This window comes from Dryobates pubescens, chromosome 10, assembly GCF_014839835.1.
Source record: "Dryobates pubescens isolate bDryPub1 chromosome 10, bDryPub1.pri, whole genome shotgun sequence".
Lineage (NCBI taxonomy): Eukaryota > Metazoa > Chordata > Aves > Piciformes > Picidae > Dryobates > Dryobates pubescens.
In genome coordinates, this window is record NC_071621.1 from 5,816,921 (window position 1) to 5,833,822 (window position 16,902).

Genomic DNA, 16,902 nt, shown 5'->3' on the forward strand with positions numbered 1-16,902 from the left:
AACATCAGTGGCGTCCCCCAGGGATCAGTGCTGGGCCCCATCCTCTTTAACATCTTCATTGACGATATGGATGAGGGGGTTGAGTCAGTCATCAGCAAGTTTGCAGATGACACCAAGTTGGGAACAGATGTTAGTCAGTTAGAAGGTAGAAAGGCTCTGCAGAGGGACCTTAACCGACTGGACAGATGGGCAGAGTCCAATGGGATGGCATTTAATAAGTCCAAGCGCCAGGTACTGCACTTTGGCCACGGCAACCCCATGCAGAGCTACAGGCTGGGGTCAGAGTGGCTGGAGAGCTGCCAAACAGAGAGGGACCTGGGGGTGATGATTGACACCCGCCTAAACATGAGCCAGCAGTGTGCCCAGGTGGCCAAGAGGGCCAATGGCATCCTGGCCTGTATTAGGAATAGTGTGGCCAGCAGGAGCAGGGAGGTCATTGTGCCCCTGTACTCTGCATTGGTTAGGCCACACCTTGAGTCCTGTGTCCAGTTCTGGGCCCCTCAGTTTAAGAAGGACATCGAGACACTTGAACGTGTCCAGAGAAGGGCAACAAGGCTGGGGAGAGGCCTTGAGCACAAGCCCTATGAGGAGAGGCTGAGTGAGCTGGGATTGTTTAGCCTGGAGAAGAGAAGGATCAGGGGTGACCTCATTGCCCTCTACAACTATCTGAAAGGTGGTTGTAGCCAGGAAGGGGTTGGTCTCATCTCCCAAGCAACCAGCACCAGAACAAGGGGACACAGTCTCAAGCTGTGCCAGGGGAGGTTTAGACTCGAGGTGAGGAGAAAGTTCTTCACTGAGCGAGTCGTTCGTCATTGGAATGTGCTGCCCAGGGAGGTGGTGGAGTCACCGTCCCTGGGGGTGTTCAAGGGGAGATTGGATGTGGCACTTGGTGCCATGGTCTAGTCGTGAGGTCTGTTGGGACAGGTTGGACTTGATGATCCTTGGGGTCTCTTCCAACCTTAGTTATACTGTGATACTGTGATACTGTGATCAATCAAAGTGTCACTCCTGTTGTTTGGATACAATATATGTATTTTAAAAGTCTTTCATGGTGTATTAGCAGTTGCTCTTAGTCTTACCAGGAAGAAGTAGAACAGTGTTAGGGTTTAGGTTATGCTATGTGGTGACTTAATGATACCTGATGGCATTTTTAAATTACCCAGAAGTAAGAGCAAAAAGCTTCCATGAAATTTTTTACTTGAGTTCCCAAAGAGTGAAAAGCCAACTATTTAATTCAGAACATGATGTGTATTTGGAATGTGCATTTTCTGCATCATTGATGGTTTTGTTTAAGCTGTCTTTGAAGCTGTGTTTTGGTGTTTTTTAAGAACTTAATTCTCAACTAATACACACCTCTGGGCACTCTAAGGCTTATCTAAGTCTTGTCTAAACTGGCTGCAAATGTTTGAAACACAATTAAACCCTGAAATAATAACAAAACTAATATGTATTCACTTTTTATTAGAAGAGAGAAGTGCAATAAGGTAGACATATAATTGTTTACATAATATCATCTTCTGTGGGGTTTATTAATTCAGATGAAATACTAACAGTGACAGACAGCATCTGGAACAAATCTAACTCTTCCCACATTCCCTCATTGCAACACATGCAAAAGAGTTTAGGTCTGTACATGGACATGCCAAAGCTTCCCAATCCTTTTTGGCTTTTTCCAGTGGGTAGACTCTTAGCCTCTTTCTAGGCCACATCTGCAAATAAGTATAATTCCCTAAACCATTCCCAAGTGCAGTACTCCAAAACCTTTGCCAGAGACATCTAGGGGCTTGTTCCAGTCCATCCATGAAACTTGCATCAGTAAAGGAAGAAGGAGCAGAGGAGCAAAGGAACAAGCAGCCCTTCTGGTCCCTTCCTGCCCATAAAAGCACAGTTTTTTTCCTGTTTCAACACTCAGAGCAAGGGAAGGGGAATTGGGGTGGGCCAGGAGAAAGGGAATCCCTCCTTCTGCAGGCCTCGGATGTGCCCAAGGAGATCCTGAAATCCATAATGTCCAACATAGCCACTGCAGCCCTTGTTTCCTACTTCCTAACAACTTCCAGTATCTGAAAGGAAATGTCAAATATGTAAAGTAGTCCAACATCCTTACTTAAATGGAGTAAGCCTGTTTTATTTTCCTTGTCTTACATATCTTCTCCTCTTGTTTGTACACATCTGTGGAATATAAATATAGGAGAGGAAAGCAAAGAGAAATAATTGGAGGATAAAAGTAAAGAAACACAGCAATGGAAAATCAAGGCTTGGTGTTGTTTGTTTTGTTTTTTTTTTTCTTTTTTTTTTTTTTAATACAAATGAAATTATTTGGGAAAACAGGAGGGAGGCAGCTGCAGCAGCAACAACAAAAGATGTATTAAAGCACCAGCTAAGTGAGGGGGACCTTTAAGGTAGATTTGAGGAGTATCACTGTTAAAGCTAGCAATGATTAAAGTGGTAGTTACCAAGATGCACAAAATAATGGGGAGGGCAGGAGGAGCAACAAAGTTTGGGAAGAAAACCATAGCAGTATTACAGGAGACAAAGGAGGGAGAATAATGATGGAGCAACATTGAAATTCTATTTTGTGATCAAAGCAAGGGCTTAATTGCTGTCATGAAGGCTTAATGAGTTGAGGTATTAGGGTATCCATAGACAGGCTTATAGATAGTTGTTGAAGAACAATGAATAGTACAATGACTAAAATACACATGTCTATATCTATTTATTCTGAACTCCTGAAGAGATGACTTTTGAATATTTATGTGCTCAAATAATAATACCCTGATAAAGATTGATACATCTTAAACGTAAGAAGCTAAGTCTGATGGAGGCTGGAAGTTGGGAAGGATTGGCAAGTACTGTAGGAAACAAGATTAAAATTTGAAATCTAAAGTAAATTTGAAATCAACAATCCAAAATTCAGTAATGAGAAAGTCCTATGACTAGGAAGTAGATGTCAAATGTGCCAACACAAACTAAGGAATTAATGTGTTGGCAGCAAAGGTGCAAGGATTCTAGGTCCCTCTATGTCTGAAGATGCATATTTTCTACTTCTTTGAAACATCTTCATATTTTTTCTGCCTTTTTTTTTGTTCCTTCTTGGATTCTTATTTTTCTGTATTTACAGAAGCTGACTACAGTTTTCAAAAGTGAATGATTTTGAGATTTCTGTTCTAAACTCTGAACCTGCTTGTGTGGGCTTGAACTTTTGAAACAATTTTGTAGGCACAATTGAAAATGTTTCAAGATAGTCACAAAACATGGATTTAGGAAGGGCAGGTCCTGCCTTTCCAACCTGATCTCCTTCTATGATCAGGTGACCTGTCTGGTGGACATGGGGAGGCCTGTGGATGTAGTCTATCTGGACTTCAGCAAGGCCTTTGACACCGTCCCCCACAGTAAACTGCTGGCTAAGCTGTCAGCTCATGGTTTGGACCGCAACACTCTGTGCTGGGTTACGAACTGGCTGGAGGGCCGAGCCCAGAGAGTGGTGGTGAATGGTGCCACATCCAGCTGGCAGCCAGTCACCAGTGGTGACCCCCAGGGATCAGTGCTGGGCCCCATCCTCTTTAACATCTTCATTGATGATATGGATGAGGGGGTTGAGTCAGTCATCAGCAAATTTGCAGATGACACCAAGCTGGGAACAGATGTTAGTCAGTTAGAAGGTAGAAAGGCTCTGCAGAGGGACCTCGACCGACTGGACAGATGGGCAGAGTCCAATTTAACAAGTCCAAGTGCCGGGTGCTGCACTTTGGCCACGGCAACCCCATGCAGAGCTACAGGCTGGGGTCAGAGTGGCTGGAGAGCTGCCAAACAGAGAGGGACCTAGGGGTGCTGATTGACAGCCACCTAAACATGAGCCAGCAGTGTGCCCAGGTGGCCAAGAGGGCCAATGGCATCCTGGCCTGTATTAGGAATAGTGTGGCCAGCAGGAGCAGGGAGGTCATTGTGCCCCTGTACTCTGCATTGGTTAGGCCACACCTTGAGTCCTGTGTCCAGTTCTGGGCCCCTCAGTTTAAGAAGGACATTGAAACACTTGAACGTGTCCAGAGAAGGGCAACAAGGCTGGGGAGAGGCCTTGAGCACAAGCCCTATGAGGAGAGGCTGAGGGAGCTGGGATTGTTTAGCCTGGAGAAGAGAAGGATCAGGGGTGACCTCATTGCTCTCTACAACTACCTGAAAGGTGGTTGTAGCCAGGAAGGGGTTGATCTCTTCTCCCAGGCAACCAGCACCAGAACAAGGGGACACAGTCTCAAGCTGCGCCAGGGGAGGTTTAGACTCAAAGTGAGGAGAAAGTTCTTCACTGAGTGAGTCGTTCGTCATTGGGATGGGCTGCCCAGGGATGTGGTGGAGTCGCCATCCCTGGAGGTGTTCAAAGGGAGATTGGATGTGGCACTTGGTGCCATGGTCTAGTCGTGAGGTCTGTTGGGACAGGTTGGACTCGATGATCCTTGGGGTCTCTTCCCACCTTAGTTATACTGTGATACTGTGAAAAACAGCTGGGATCCTTCACTACCAGTGTGCTGAAAAATGCAGCACTTTGCTCTACTAGACAAGCAAATATAGATCAGAACTCACTACCAAACCTTGAAACTTGCCATTTCATAGTTACTGTAGTCACCATACACTTGATTTGATGAAACATGAAAGGAGATTTGGTGGTTTAAAATTCTTCCTGTCCTAGTACAGTTGATACATCCTTTCATCTTATCAGTTCCACTCTCTCCTTTGTTTTCAGTCCTGAGTTTTAACACATGCCAGGTAAAAGTCACACTGTGTCTGGATATAAACATTTGTTCTGAAAATCTCTTCCTACTAGGTTAGAGATGTAAATAGTAGTATTGGACATCTCTAGATTTATGTATGTTTGAACTGCAATGTGAAATCACCTAAAATAACCACCTAAACCTGTCTCGATAGATTGTAGATGTCACTGCAGAGACTTATGAGTATCCTTTTCATAAGCCAGCAAAAAAATGTGCCGCACAAGTGAGGGTAAAGAAAGATACATGCATGAGGAACAAGATTTGGAGTGAATGGAGTGAACCAGTGTTTATTCCTGTTGGTAAGTTTTCATGTATATATTATTCATAACTCTTATCATTAGATATGTTATGACCATTCAACATAGTTACTTCTGTTTTACCTTGCTGTACTACTGTGCCATAACAGTACTTATAGGTCCATGGCACACATGAGGCTCACACAGCTGTAGATGCTGTAGGGAAAGGCAGCCCTTGGTCTCATGAATTGTACTTCCTTGGTCCTGAGGCAGTCTAACATATGGCTGTTCTCCTAAGGTAAATTATATTTGATTCTTGATGGCCTTTAGAAAACAGTAATGGTTAGCAGCTGGAGATCAGACATGCCCAAAGACAATGAGGCTTTTCCTGGTGGAGCAATATAAACTTACTTGCTTTCTGCCAGTCTCTTGCCAGTAGAAGAAAATGAAATTGAGCAGTCATCTGTCCCGGTCTGTTTGGAGCTTTTATTTTGGAATATGACAATTTTTTTTTTATTTTTTTTTTTTAAACTGGGAGTCTTGCAGAAGTCTGCAATGACCTGCTTTTTGTTTGTTTCTATGTAGCATTCCCACATTTTGCCTAGGAAATGTGCTACATTTATTTAAGAACGCATTTTTAAGAGGTATTTCAACTTCCATTAAAAAAAGCTGAAACATCAAAATGAAATAACATAATTCAAAACATAACTAAAATATTTGTTCTGAAATGTTCCTTTGACATGAAAAGAATTTGTTAATTTCCTCATGGGAAACATATGCAGCCTCCATTGGCATTAGCATATGCCTTTGAAAAAAACCCTCACAATTTAAATCAAACCGAGCTGTTTAGTATAGAAACTTTGTGCTAAAAAAAGAAAAGTTTAATCAGCTTTATTTATACAGAGAAACTTGAAATAATTGGTCTAATTTTTAGAGCTGCTGAGCATTCACAGATTGCTTTGAAGTTAATAGTAATTCAGAAGTGTTCTACAATTTTGCAAACAAAGACACTTGCTTTGGTTTCAAAGTACTGTTATCTGTGACTAAGTTTAAGCATTTGCTTCTGAAGGAAAGCTCACCAAAATATGGCCTACCTAAAAGAATATGTGTGCTTCTCTTTCTTCCTTAAGAGAAGCAAACCTCTTTGTGGTTTGGCTGATGTAAAGACCACTGCTTCCTCTTCTCCCAGATGTGTTTGTGATATGTGGTTAGCAGAATGATGCAGAAGAATTACCTTAAATATATGAATTTCTACTACACAGTTCAGAGATTGTTCAGGCTACCCTTTTTGTGCCCTCCTCTTGAAAAACAACCTTCTCATCTACAGGTGAATGAAGAATAGTTTTGTATTTAAGCAGAATGTAAAGGTTATTATGCACAGTTTTGCCAGAAGTTTGTGATATTTTTTCTTGGGTTTATATAGAATAAAATAGAATAATCCAGTTTGGAAGTGACCTTCAATATCATCGTGTCCAATCCATCATCCAACACCACCTAATCAACTAAACCATGCAACCAAGCACCCCATCAAGTCTCCTCCTAAACACCTCCAATGATAGTGACTCCACCACCTCCCTGGGCAGCACATTCCAATGGGCACTCTCTCTGTGTAGAATTTCTTCCTAACATCCAGTCTGAACCCCCTTTAGTGCAGCTTGAGACTGTGTCCTCTTGTTCTGGTGCTGGTTGCCTGGGAGAAGAGACCAACTACCACCTGGCTACAACCACCCTTCAGGTAGTTGTAGCAACAAGGTCTCCTCTGAGCCTCCTCTTCTCCAGGCTAAGCAACCCCAGCTCCCTCAGCCTCTCTTCATAGGGCTTGTGCTCCAAACCCCTTACCAACTTTGTTGCCCTTCTCTGGACATGTTCTAGCAAGTCAACCTCCTTCCTAAATGGAGGGGCCCTCAACTGGACACAGTACTCGAGGTGCAGCCTAACCAGTGCAGGGTACAGGGGCAGAATCACCTCCCTGCTCCTGCTGGCCACACTGTTCCTGATACAGGCCAGGATGCCAGTGTGGCCAGCAGGAGCCAAAAAAGAATAATAAAATGTGGAGAAAAAAAAAATAATGTAGAAATTGAAAATATCCTGGAACAGAGGAGTTCAAATAAGGAACTTTTGTTAAGTTATTTTCTTCTCTGAACTTGATCTAGATTGATCCTAAACCAACTGTTTAACTGCCCTTGGACTATATTAACATTTTAAGAGCTATTCCTGATGGTTTTCTTCAAAATACTTAGTTCAAAGCAATCCAAACTTGTTATGGCTCTAAAATTAGGTATTAAGCAAATAATAAAAGTTTCCAGAAATATTTGTTGAGTCAGTTGAAGACATTAATATTTGGTATTTGGGGTATTTGGGAGGAAGGAATGCAAGGTAAAAAGACGTAGTGTTTCTTGAACAGTACAAATATATACTGCTGGGGATTCTGTAGTACTATGCCTAGCAAGGTTTAAGAAGGTAAATACAATGAAAAACAAATGTTGCCTCTTCAGTCAAAGAGTGTGTTTTGTTCGACAAAAAGCTTTTATTTTCATTTTACTTTAAACCAGTTACAGCTGTGAAGGGGTGAGGAGGCAATGGCAGCAGAGGCACGAAGATGGGAGGTAGCAACAGCAGGAATCCAGAAGCAGCTGGGAGAGATGCAGGAGTGCTAATAGCAGGTGGGCAGAGGGTTGGATAAGTAGAGGAATCAAGGCTGGAGCAATATATATAGTGGCAGGTCATGCCCAGCATATGCAAGCTAAAATCCAACAAAAGGAAGGGATAGAGCCTACTGGAGCAGAGGAAACAAAAGAAAGTGCTGGATCAAAATGGCAACAAAGTTGAGGAGGAGGAAGGAACAGCACAGGAGTCAGAAGCTCCTGTTTCCCTGAAGAGCTGCAGGAAATTTTCTAGACATCTGTGTGAGTTCAGGAATAGTACAATATTTGTAAGTCAAAATATAACTAATACATTTGTGAACTACCCTTTCCCACACTATTAACATTACTTTTCCTTCTTCTTTTTAAGAAAAGACAGTGGACATGATGCTGCTAAGCCTCACGTCGTTCTGTCTCCTGATTTTCCTTGGAGGTTTTCTGACATGTGTATGTAACAGGTAGTGTACATTCTGGAAGGTAGTATAAATTTCTGGTGGAAGAGAGGTCGGGGTGAGGGTAAACAAATCATACAATGGATTAAATTCAAACACAAATCTTCTCAGATAAATGATGTTTACAAGAAGCCGTTACTTGTGCATTTCTGACTGTTGCTCTAACAAAGAAGTGCTAGGTGTTTAGACCTAGTGTAAGATACTCAATGTCATCTCACTGCTCCCATTGCAGTCCCTGGAGCTCCAGTCTCACATCTTACTCTCAGATGTCTTTCTGCCACTCTAAGTGACTTTTTTTTTCTTCTCTGACTGCTGCCTTTCTACAAGAAGTCTGGCTTTACCCTATGCTTTTGCAGGTTCTGCTTTCAGGACCAAGGAAGATTAATCATGCCATTTCGTAATCCCTGGGTGATACCAAAAGCAGGCATTTATTCTAAGATGGACAGTTTACAAGAAATAAATAAAAAAGGAAAGTCAAGCTGACAGAAGAAATTTGCTTTTCTGTACTATTAGCACAGCAAAGTAATAGCCCTGATCCTATACCCACCAAGAGTTAATGTGGGTAACTGCCTCCATTACACTACTTTTCTGCCTGACTGCATAGCTTTCCTATTAACATGGCAGAGAAGGATTTCTTGAACTGAAAAGTAAACTTGTTCAGAATAGGATGGTAGTTTAAGATGCCTCAATATTTGGAAAATGCAGTATGTAAATGGAAGCTCTGTTAAAAGTAAATTGATTATTTAATTACTGACTACATATTATTCCTCATTAGGATAAAATAAGTTATCATGTGCTCTGTCTTTCAGTAAAGACTCAAGGAACTACAGAAAGAACTAATGTAAAAATACAAAATAAGAAGTTTCCCCTGGGGCAAACAAAATACGTAATTAAAAGCCATCTGCATCTAAACACAAAACAACATTTGGCTCAGATAATGAGGAGCGACTCTGGCCTCAAGAGAGCAATAGAACTTTTCAGCAGAAAATTTACATAGTACTCAAACCCAATGGATAATCCTTTGTGATGAATCAGAATGTTTTCATGGCTCTGCACAGACACCATTCAGTCCCAGACTTGAATTCTGCTAGACCTCAGCAGACAAGTTAAAAGATATTTCTGATGTTGGGCTTGCTTCTTGTAATCTGATATTTCTTTCTTTGGTTATCATACTTTATAGGCAATAGCTTTTAATTATTAAAAGGACATACAGGAGTAATTTTTTTAAATATAGGAATAGTAGCATATATATAGAATATACATAGAATATACATAGAATAAACCAGGTTGGAAGAGACCTTCAAAGATCATCGCGTCCAACCCATCAACCAATCCAACACCACCCAAACAATTAACCCACGGCACCAAGCACCCCATCAAGTCTTCTCCTGAACACCTCCAATGATGGTGACTCCACCACCTCCCCAGGCAGCCCATTCCAATGGGCAATCACTCTCTGTATAGAACTTTTTCCTAACATCTAGCCTGAACCTCCCCTGGCGCAGCCTGAGACTGCATGCTACAAGCTCTCTCCTTGCTTGGAAACCACATGTTTGTGACTATCCATACCATTCTTTTAAAGCTCTGATAGGCTAAAAAGCCAGTAAGGTTGAAGAAGAACTGGGAAAATCATTGAGAAAAATTTTGCACTGAAAGAAAAAAGGGTAGGATGGCTTTAGAAAGGGTAGATGCCTCTTTTGCTGGCATAGTTACTACAAAGCATTAATTACTGATAGAATAGAGTAGAATAGAGTAGAGTAGAGTAGAATAGAATAGAATAGAATAGAATAGAATAGAATTAACCAGGTTGGAAAAGATCTTTGAGATTATCAAGTCCAACTTATCATCCAACACTATCTCTGTTCCTGCAGACGTTTAATCGTTGCGTGTCTGTCTCACTCTCTTCTAGGTATAGGTGCCTGAAACTTATAACTATGCCTGTTCCACATCCTTCAGATAATATCAAAACTTGGTTAGCCGCAGATGAGACTCGCCATCAGGTAGTACGTGTCTGTCTTTTTTCTCTCACTACATTGGCACATATGATATTACTTGCTTTTTTTTTTTTTTGGTAAAACATTATATTTGGAGCAGCAGATCATTTTTAAAGAAAAAATAGGAAAAAAAAAAATATGCACAGTATTTGTACTGAAGCCAGAGAGAATAGGAAGCTTGTGGAGCTTACAGGATAGTGATCTCAGTAGACAGGATGGAGAAAATCCTCAGGGGAGCATAATTCCTGGCATGCCTCAAAGTGTTTCACACCCAGTGGGTCAACAGTTTAAGGAGCAATCACTCTGACTCCCTGTAGGACAGTAAATTGTGAGATATTGCATGTATAAGCATGTGGGCAAGTTATCAAAGGGAGAGCTGCAAATCACCGGCTATGTTGTAATAAATGTGCACACATTCTTATAGCAAAGAAGAGGAGGCTTTCCCATGGCCACAACAAAACCTACATAACCTACCCTATCTGTGCACCTATTGCAGGATAAAACTATGTACAATGTCTACTTTGGAAAAGATGATGTGCTGTTAAGATTATATGCTGATTTATGTCATGGCAAATTACAAGTCTTTAGTCAACTGGGAAAACCAGAAAATAAATATTGGCAATATTTTGAGGCTAATCACTGTCTGCCATTGTGTGAGTTAGTGGGAAAAATGTACTAGTCAGGCAGTGATCTAGATCCTTATAACTCTGGTGAAGCTACACAGTGAACTTTGCTCTGGCAGGCATGGTAAGACTGCCTCTTAGCAGGTTCACCTGCAACATGTGATGAGAAGATGCAATTGTGCTCAAATTATTGGGTTTTGTGGGGGTTTTTGTTTGCTTGCTTTTTGTTTGTTTTTTTTTATTTTGAGAGGGAATCATTGCTGAATAGAAAACTGTAATGAGTATTTTCTCTATCCTGTGTGCTCAAAACATTTGTTCATAGCCTCTGCAAGATTTCTATTAATTTGTGTCTATCCTATTTCATTATTATACTTACATTACAGTGTCAGAATTATCTTCTAGTAGTACATTCAGCAATGTAACCAATGATTGCCAGTGTGAGCTGTTATGGTATCTTCTCTCTCAGGGGAAAAATATATGCATTGTTTTCTGTAAAAATATACCTGTGTGACTGCAAATTGACAGAAACCATATACTGTCTCAACTCATGAATCACAATTTGAATGGTGAGGCAAGAGACTTGGGTTGTTTCAGTTTATTTTACTTTCCTAAAGACAAATTCACAGAAAAACCGTGATACAAAATCATATTACAAATGACAAGATGGAAGTGTTTCGAACTTTCACCTGCAGTTCATTCCATAAGGCTTGGGTTGACTCCCAAGAGCAAGCTATGCTTCTCTTCTTTACAGTCATCTTCTCAGAAAAGAAAGCCCAGGTCCTTTGGTTTGCATCCAAGTCTTTTATTCTCAAGATTCAATGTAATTTCTATGACATTTCTGGCCAAAATTAACAAACTTTGACCCCTAAAGGTGTCATATTTACCATATTTTCTGTGCAAAAATCCTTTGGTGCCCTTTTCACCATTAATGGTGTGAAAATTAATTAATAATACTAATAGAACTGGCAGAATGGAAAGATTACATAACCACCATCAGAATTGTATTCTGTATCTACCTTCTTCCCAGAGCAGCACACACTGTTATTCAGGAGTCTGTTAATTCCGTATATACACAAAAAGTCACAGTAATCCACAATCAGTTAAAAAAATATAAAATAATATTACTAGCAGGGAAAGAAGAGACTTCTGTCCCCAAACTGTTACAAACACTGAATACACCTTTGACAGAAAGAACTCAGGATAGCTGTGTAGTTACTGTCCAGATGATTACAAGTGGCTGAGATGACTGAGATGGCACTTCTAGGAAAAATAAATTGAATAAAACATATGGAATATATCAGCATCTGCAATATTGTTGCAGATGAAATAGGAAAGAAACTGTCTTTGAGCATCGTGTAAGAGTTAAGACGACTGTGGATAATGATGTTGAGATAATCTAGTTTATCCAAAAAATAACATCTGAAAGCTAGACATGACTTGGATGTAAACCTGAGGTACATACTCATGTCACCCTGGAGGGTAATGAGCAACAAAATTATGGCTCAGAACAAATAACTTATGAACTCAGTATTCCAGTTACACGACAGTGTGACTAACCTGTACTAACCAGATACACCACATAACTATCATGCTTATAGCAAAATTCAGAATCAAATGCAGACATTGTGCATAACATAATTTTTATCCAACAGAAACAAATGTCAATGCAGACAGAGATGCTCTCAGAGTTTACTATGGGAATACCAGAAGAGAATGAAAATGAGGTGGTTCCACAACAGAAGTGTTTGAAGGAATCTGAATTAGACGACCTGTGGGGATGATATACTTTTAAAATCTGCATGCAACAGTTACCTTTCTGTGAGGCAGAAAATAATCTGCCAGATCTAAGTATGGCTGATACTGCAGTTTGTCTGAACCAAATAATTTGGAGTACTTTGAGCTCTCTTAAAATGAGCTTTGGATCACAAAGGCAAAGCAGTGTCTTGAAGTTTGTCTCTTAAGTGCTACTGATCTTCATGCCTGTAAAATTACAGTATCTCAAACAATGTGATTTAATATTGAGGTCCACTTGGGTTAAAATGACATTAAAGTTAGTGTTTCATAATGCCGCAATAGCTCTGAAGTACTGTCTGACAGACCAATGCTTTCGAAGACTATTCATACAAATCTCATATTAGCTGTTCAACATCTGATTGAACTGGTTGTGAGAAGGGATGGAAGCAATGAATGATTCTGGAAACAACAGCAGAAGCTCACAAAGGTTCTCTGAAGCTCCAAGAAAAGAAAACCACTTTCTGAGGCATTGCATTGTGTAAACAGACATCAGCCAGAAAGACAGACATGTGTGAAGACATACAGTGTTTTAAACACATGAACTTCCTTTCAGTTAGTAAAAGGATTAAAATTCAGACCTGATAAAAATCCCAAAGTTTTCAGCTCTTTCATGATTTTTAAAAAAACAAGTATAAATCAGAGAAGTTAAAGTTCAGAACTGACCAACTATTCTTACTTATTTTTCCTTTGAAAGAAATCATTCTTGACATTTCCATAAGGTGTTGTTGAGCCATGCCAGTTTTCTGAGACAGAGACGGGGTTTCTTTGACTACATGTGAAGGAATATAAAGACTTCATTTTGCAAGGAAGATAATTCTGGAGACATTTTTTTTTCTTTGTAAACTACCTAAAAAAATCTTGTTTTCAATACTGGTAAAATTCTCAAACGTTCAAAATAATATTGTTGAATATTTGATTACACTTGAAATAACATATTTTGCATTATTGCAGAGGAAAATATATAACTTTCATTTGTTCTTTTGAAGCACTGAATTTATTAGACACATTTCTGTACAGAGTTTGATTCATCTGACTACGCTTTCTTTTTTGGCAAAATTCCTCCCTCACAACCGCAGAGAGGATTGCCCTTTTTCTCCTTTAATACTAAGACTGTCTGGTTAGATCTCAAAAGCCCGAGATGGAAATGTCAGAACAGGAAAAGGACTATCATTGACTTTGCCATAAGACCAAGTTCACGACCTCAGGATCAACAATCAATTTTACTAGGTAGTGTAACTTTTCATATTACATTGTATTTTTTACAGAAGGCAGTGATGACCTTACCTTTGAACATAAGTGCACTTCCCTGCATACTTCTCAGCCTGATGCCCACTCAAATCTCTAGAGAGAAGGTGAATTGTAGATATCAGGTACTTAATCAAGTTTCAGTAATAACAACTCTTGGAATGTCTCCTTTGTCTGTTTTGAGTGCAGATAGTAAAACCTGCAACCAGCATACTAATTTTTCTCTTGGATGGTCATACACTCTTCCTGTGGGTAAACAAAGCTGTTTATCCCATCATCCATGGTCCAGGCAGGTTTTCTTGAGAAAAAGGCTGAGGCGACAGTTAATACTTCAGTTAAAAATCTTTACAGTGTGCATTTAGAAAACAAGTGTCATGAACTTACAGATTCCTTTTTTTGGTGAGGGTACAGCACTAGTATAATGAAACAATCAGAATAAATGTGATCTAAGTGGTGAGGGGCTTGGAGCACAAGCCCTATGAGGAGAGATTGAGGGAGCTGGGGTTGCTTAGCCTGGAGAAGAGGAGACTCAGGGGTGACCTTGTTGCTCTCTACAACTACCTGAAGGGGGGTTGTAGTGAGGCAGAGATTGGTCTCTTCTCCCAGGCAACCAGTACCAGAACAAGAGGACACAGTCTCAGGCTGCATCAGGGGAGGTTTAGGCTGGAGGTTAGGAGGAAGTTTTACACAGAGAGAGTGATTGCCCATTGGAATGGGCTGCCTGAGGAGGTGGTGGGGTCGCTGTCGCTGGGGGTGTTCAGGGCAAGGCTTGACAGGATGCTTGGTTGCATGGTTTAGTTGATTAGGTGGTGTTGGATGATAGGTTGGACACGATGATCTTGAAGGTCTCTTCCAACCTGGTTTATTCTATTCTATATTGACCAAACACATCTGGAAACCAGACTCCATCTGAAATCAGACCAAAGTGAGTAGCATATAGTTCCTTGAAATATATTTTATATAAATGTATTTTACACAGTTTTGGCTTGCAGTGCCAAAAACCAGTGCCAGGATTCAAAATAAGACAAAGAACTTACAGATTAAATAAATTGTATTATTTTACCTGAAAATAAAATAATTCTTTTAGTTTAAAATTGCTTTGCTTACAAATGGCCTCGATTTTGGTCAAAATACACAGTTTGCACACATGGACATCACAGTCTCTAGAGACATACTGCATAAAGTGAAAGTAGTGTCAGCTGTACAGAAAATTAGTCCTTAAGTGAAAATTGACAATAATTTAAAAAAAAAAAAAAGTATGTGGACCCTTCCAAGAAACACTTGACCAAATTGTTTACAAAATTATGTGTTTTTTTCCTTAAAATAAGGAAATTATTCTACAGCAACCTTAGCCCTATTATTCAATGTGCAGTATATGCACACAGTAATATAATTATCCATAGGCAAAACAGTGCCATCTTTAGTATGGCAGTAAAACCTTAAGTGCATACAAAATACTCAGCAAATTTGCAGATGACCCTGAGCAACAAAATGCCATCCTGGGGGACCCAGACCAGCTCTAGAAGTGGGTCTGTGTGAACACCATGAGGTTCAAAAAGGCTAGGGGCAAGGTCCTGCACCTGGTATGGGACAACCCTTTGTGTTAACACAGACTGAGGAATGAAAGCATTGAGAGTAGCTCTACAGAGAAAGACTTTGGGGTACTGCTGGATGAAAAGCCAGACACAAGCTGGCAATGTTCATTCACAGCCTGGAAAGATAGCTGTTTCCTGGGTCTGCATCTAAAGAAGCATGTGCAGGAGATCGAGCAAGGTGATTCTGACTCTCTACTCTTGCTCTGGTGAGCTCCCATCTGGAGTGCTGCACCCATTTCTGGGATCCCTCCTTCAGGAGAGACATGGACCTTTTATAACAGCTCCAGAGGAGCTGGAGGAGGGCCACAAGAATGACCAGAAGTCTGGAACACCTCTCCTCTAAGAGAGGCTGAGAGAGTTGGAGTTGTTCAGCTTGGAGAAGAGCAGGTTCTGAAGACACTTTACTGTGTGCATATAGCATTTTTCCCTGAACATCAGTGACTAAGCAGATAAAGAGGCATACCTGACTGTAGCTTCTGAAGGCACAATAACCCTTTCTCTTTGTTTTGAGAGGAAAATAATTACAAAAAGGCAAAGGGAATCAGCAAAACATTCTCAGACTTGGGACTCTACACTGGCTGATCAGATTGTCCATTGCTGCCATCTATCGTACAACCTGCTTCTAATGAGAATGATTCCAATGGTTTTCAAATTGTTTTAGCTCAGGGCAGGTCAACCATTTAAAGAAGCCTGTCTCCCTTTCTGTCTTGAGGAGCTACCCTTTATTAAACACAGGATCCGTCTCCTCTAATTGTAGATTCCTCAAAGCTAGGTGTTCTTTCAAGCAGAGCTGATCAGGGCCCTGAGGTATTGAGAGAAGACCTCAAGAGTCCATGAAGTATGAAGTTATATAAAATCTGTAAACTATTTGTACCTTTACATCTCTGAACTTATTTCTTCATGCAGACCAATAAAGAATAAAATAATAGAAGATCTATCCAATATGCAGCATTTATTTTGGGTTCCTTTAGATTGATGACAAGGCATATATATTGTTCCAACCTTTAACAGGCATCCAGGACAGGATGACTCTTCTTCCTGGTTATGCCCATCTACTTCTCATTAGACCCTAGAGGATTAGGCTGAGATTAGATGCCTACATTGATAAAACATGTTTCTCTTGATCTGGATATTCTGGTTCTTAGCTACCCAGGTGAAAGGAGATACTTTGGCAGAACAATGGCTTATCAGGTGTAGCTTTTGCATTTGGGAGCTTTTCCAGCACATTTGAAGTGACAGTTCATAGTTCATCATGTTTCAGACCAACATTATTAAACCAGTAACAGCAGCTCTGATCAGAAACAGCCATTATTTGGCTGCTGTAATTGGGCTAAAATCTGAGTTCAGAAGTCTATTATTTGCACTACCAGGCAGAGAGGCTGCATGACAGAAGCATCTAATTTGCACAGAATTGTGTAGTGTAGTGAGCTTCACCACAGTGAAATGTATCGAAGATTAAGAAAGAGTGTGCAAATATGGGGGCGGGATACATGTATGTGTGTGAAAGGAAGATGGACAAGAAAATGCTGTCTGTGTGGAAAAAGGTACCAATGTTCCTCAG

The 16,902-nt window shown here is 40.4% G+C and overlaps 1 protein-coding gene across 1 annotated transcript in view; it reads left to right on the forward strand.

Moving 5' to 3' along the window:
- Positions 1–12,488, forward strand: part of LOC128897477 (interleukin-5 receptor subunit alpha-like) — an 18,617-nt gene extending 6,129 nt beyond the window's left edge. The window contains exons 7-10 of the mRNA XM_054164840.1: positions 4,915–5,059; positions 8,009–8,096; positions 10,000–10,090; positions 12,360–12,488. Coding sequence (XP_054020815.1) covers positions 4,915–5,059; positions 8,009–8,096; positions 10,000–10,090; positions 12,360–12,488 — 453 coding nt within the window. The remainder of the gene's footprint in view (positions 1–4,914; positions 5,060–8,008; positions 8,097–9,999; positions 10,091–12,359) is intronic.
- The last annotated feature ends 4,414 nt before the right edge of the window (positions 12,489–16,902 follow it).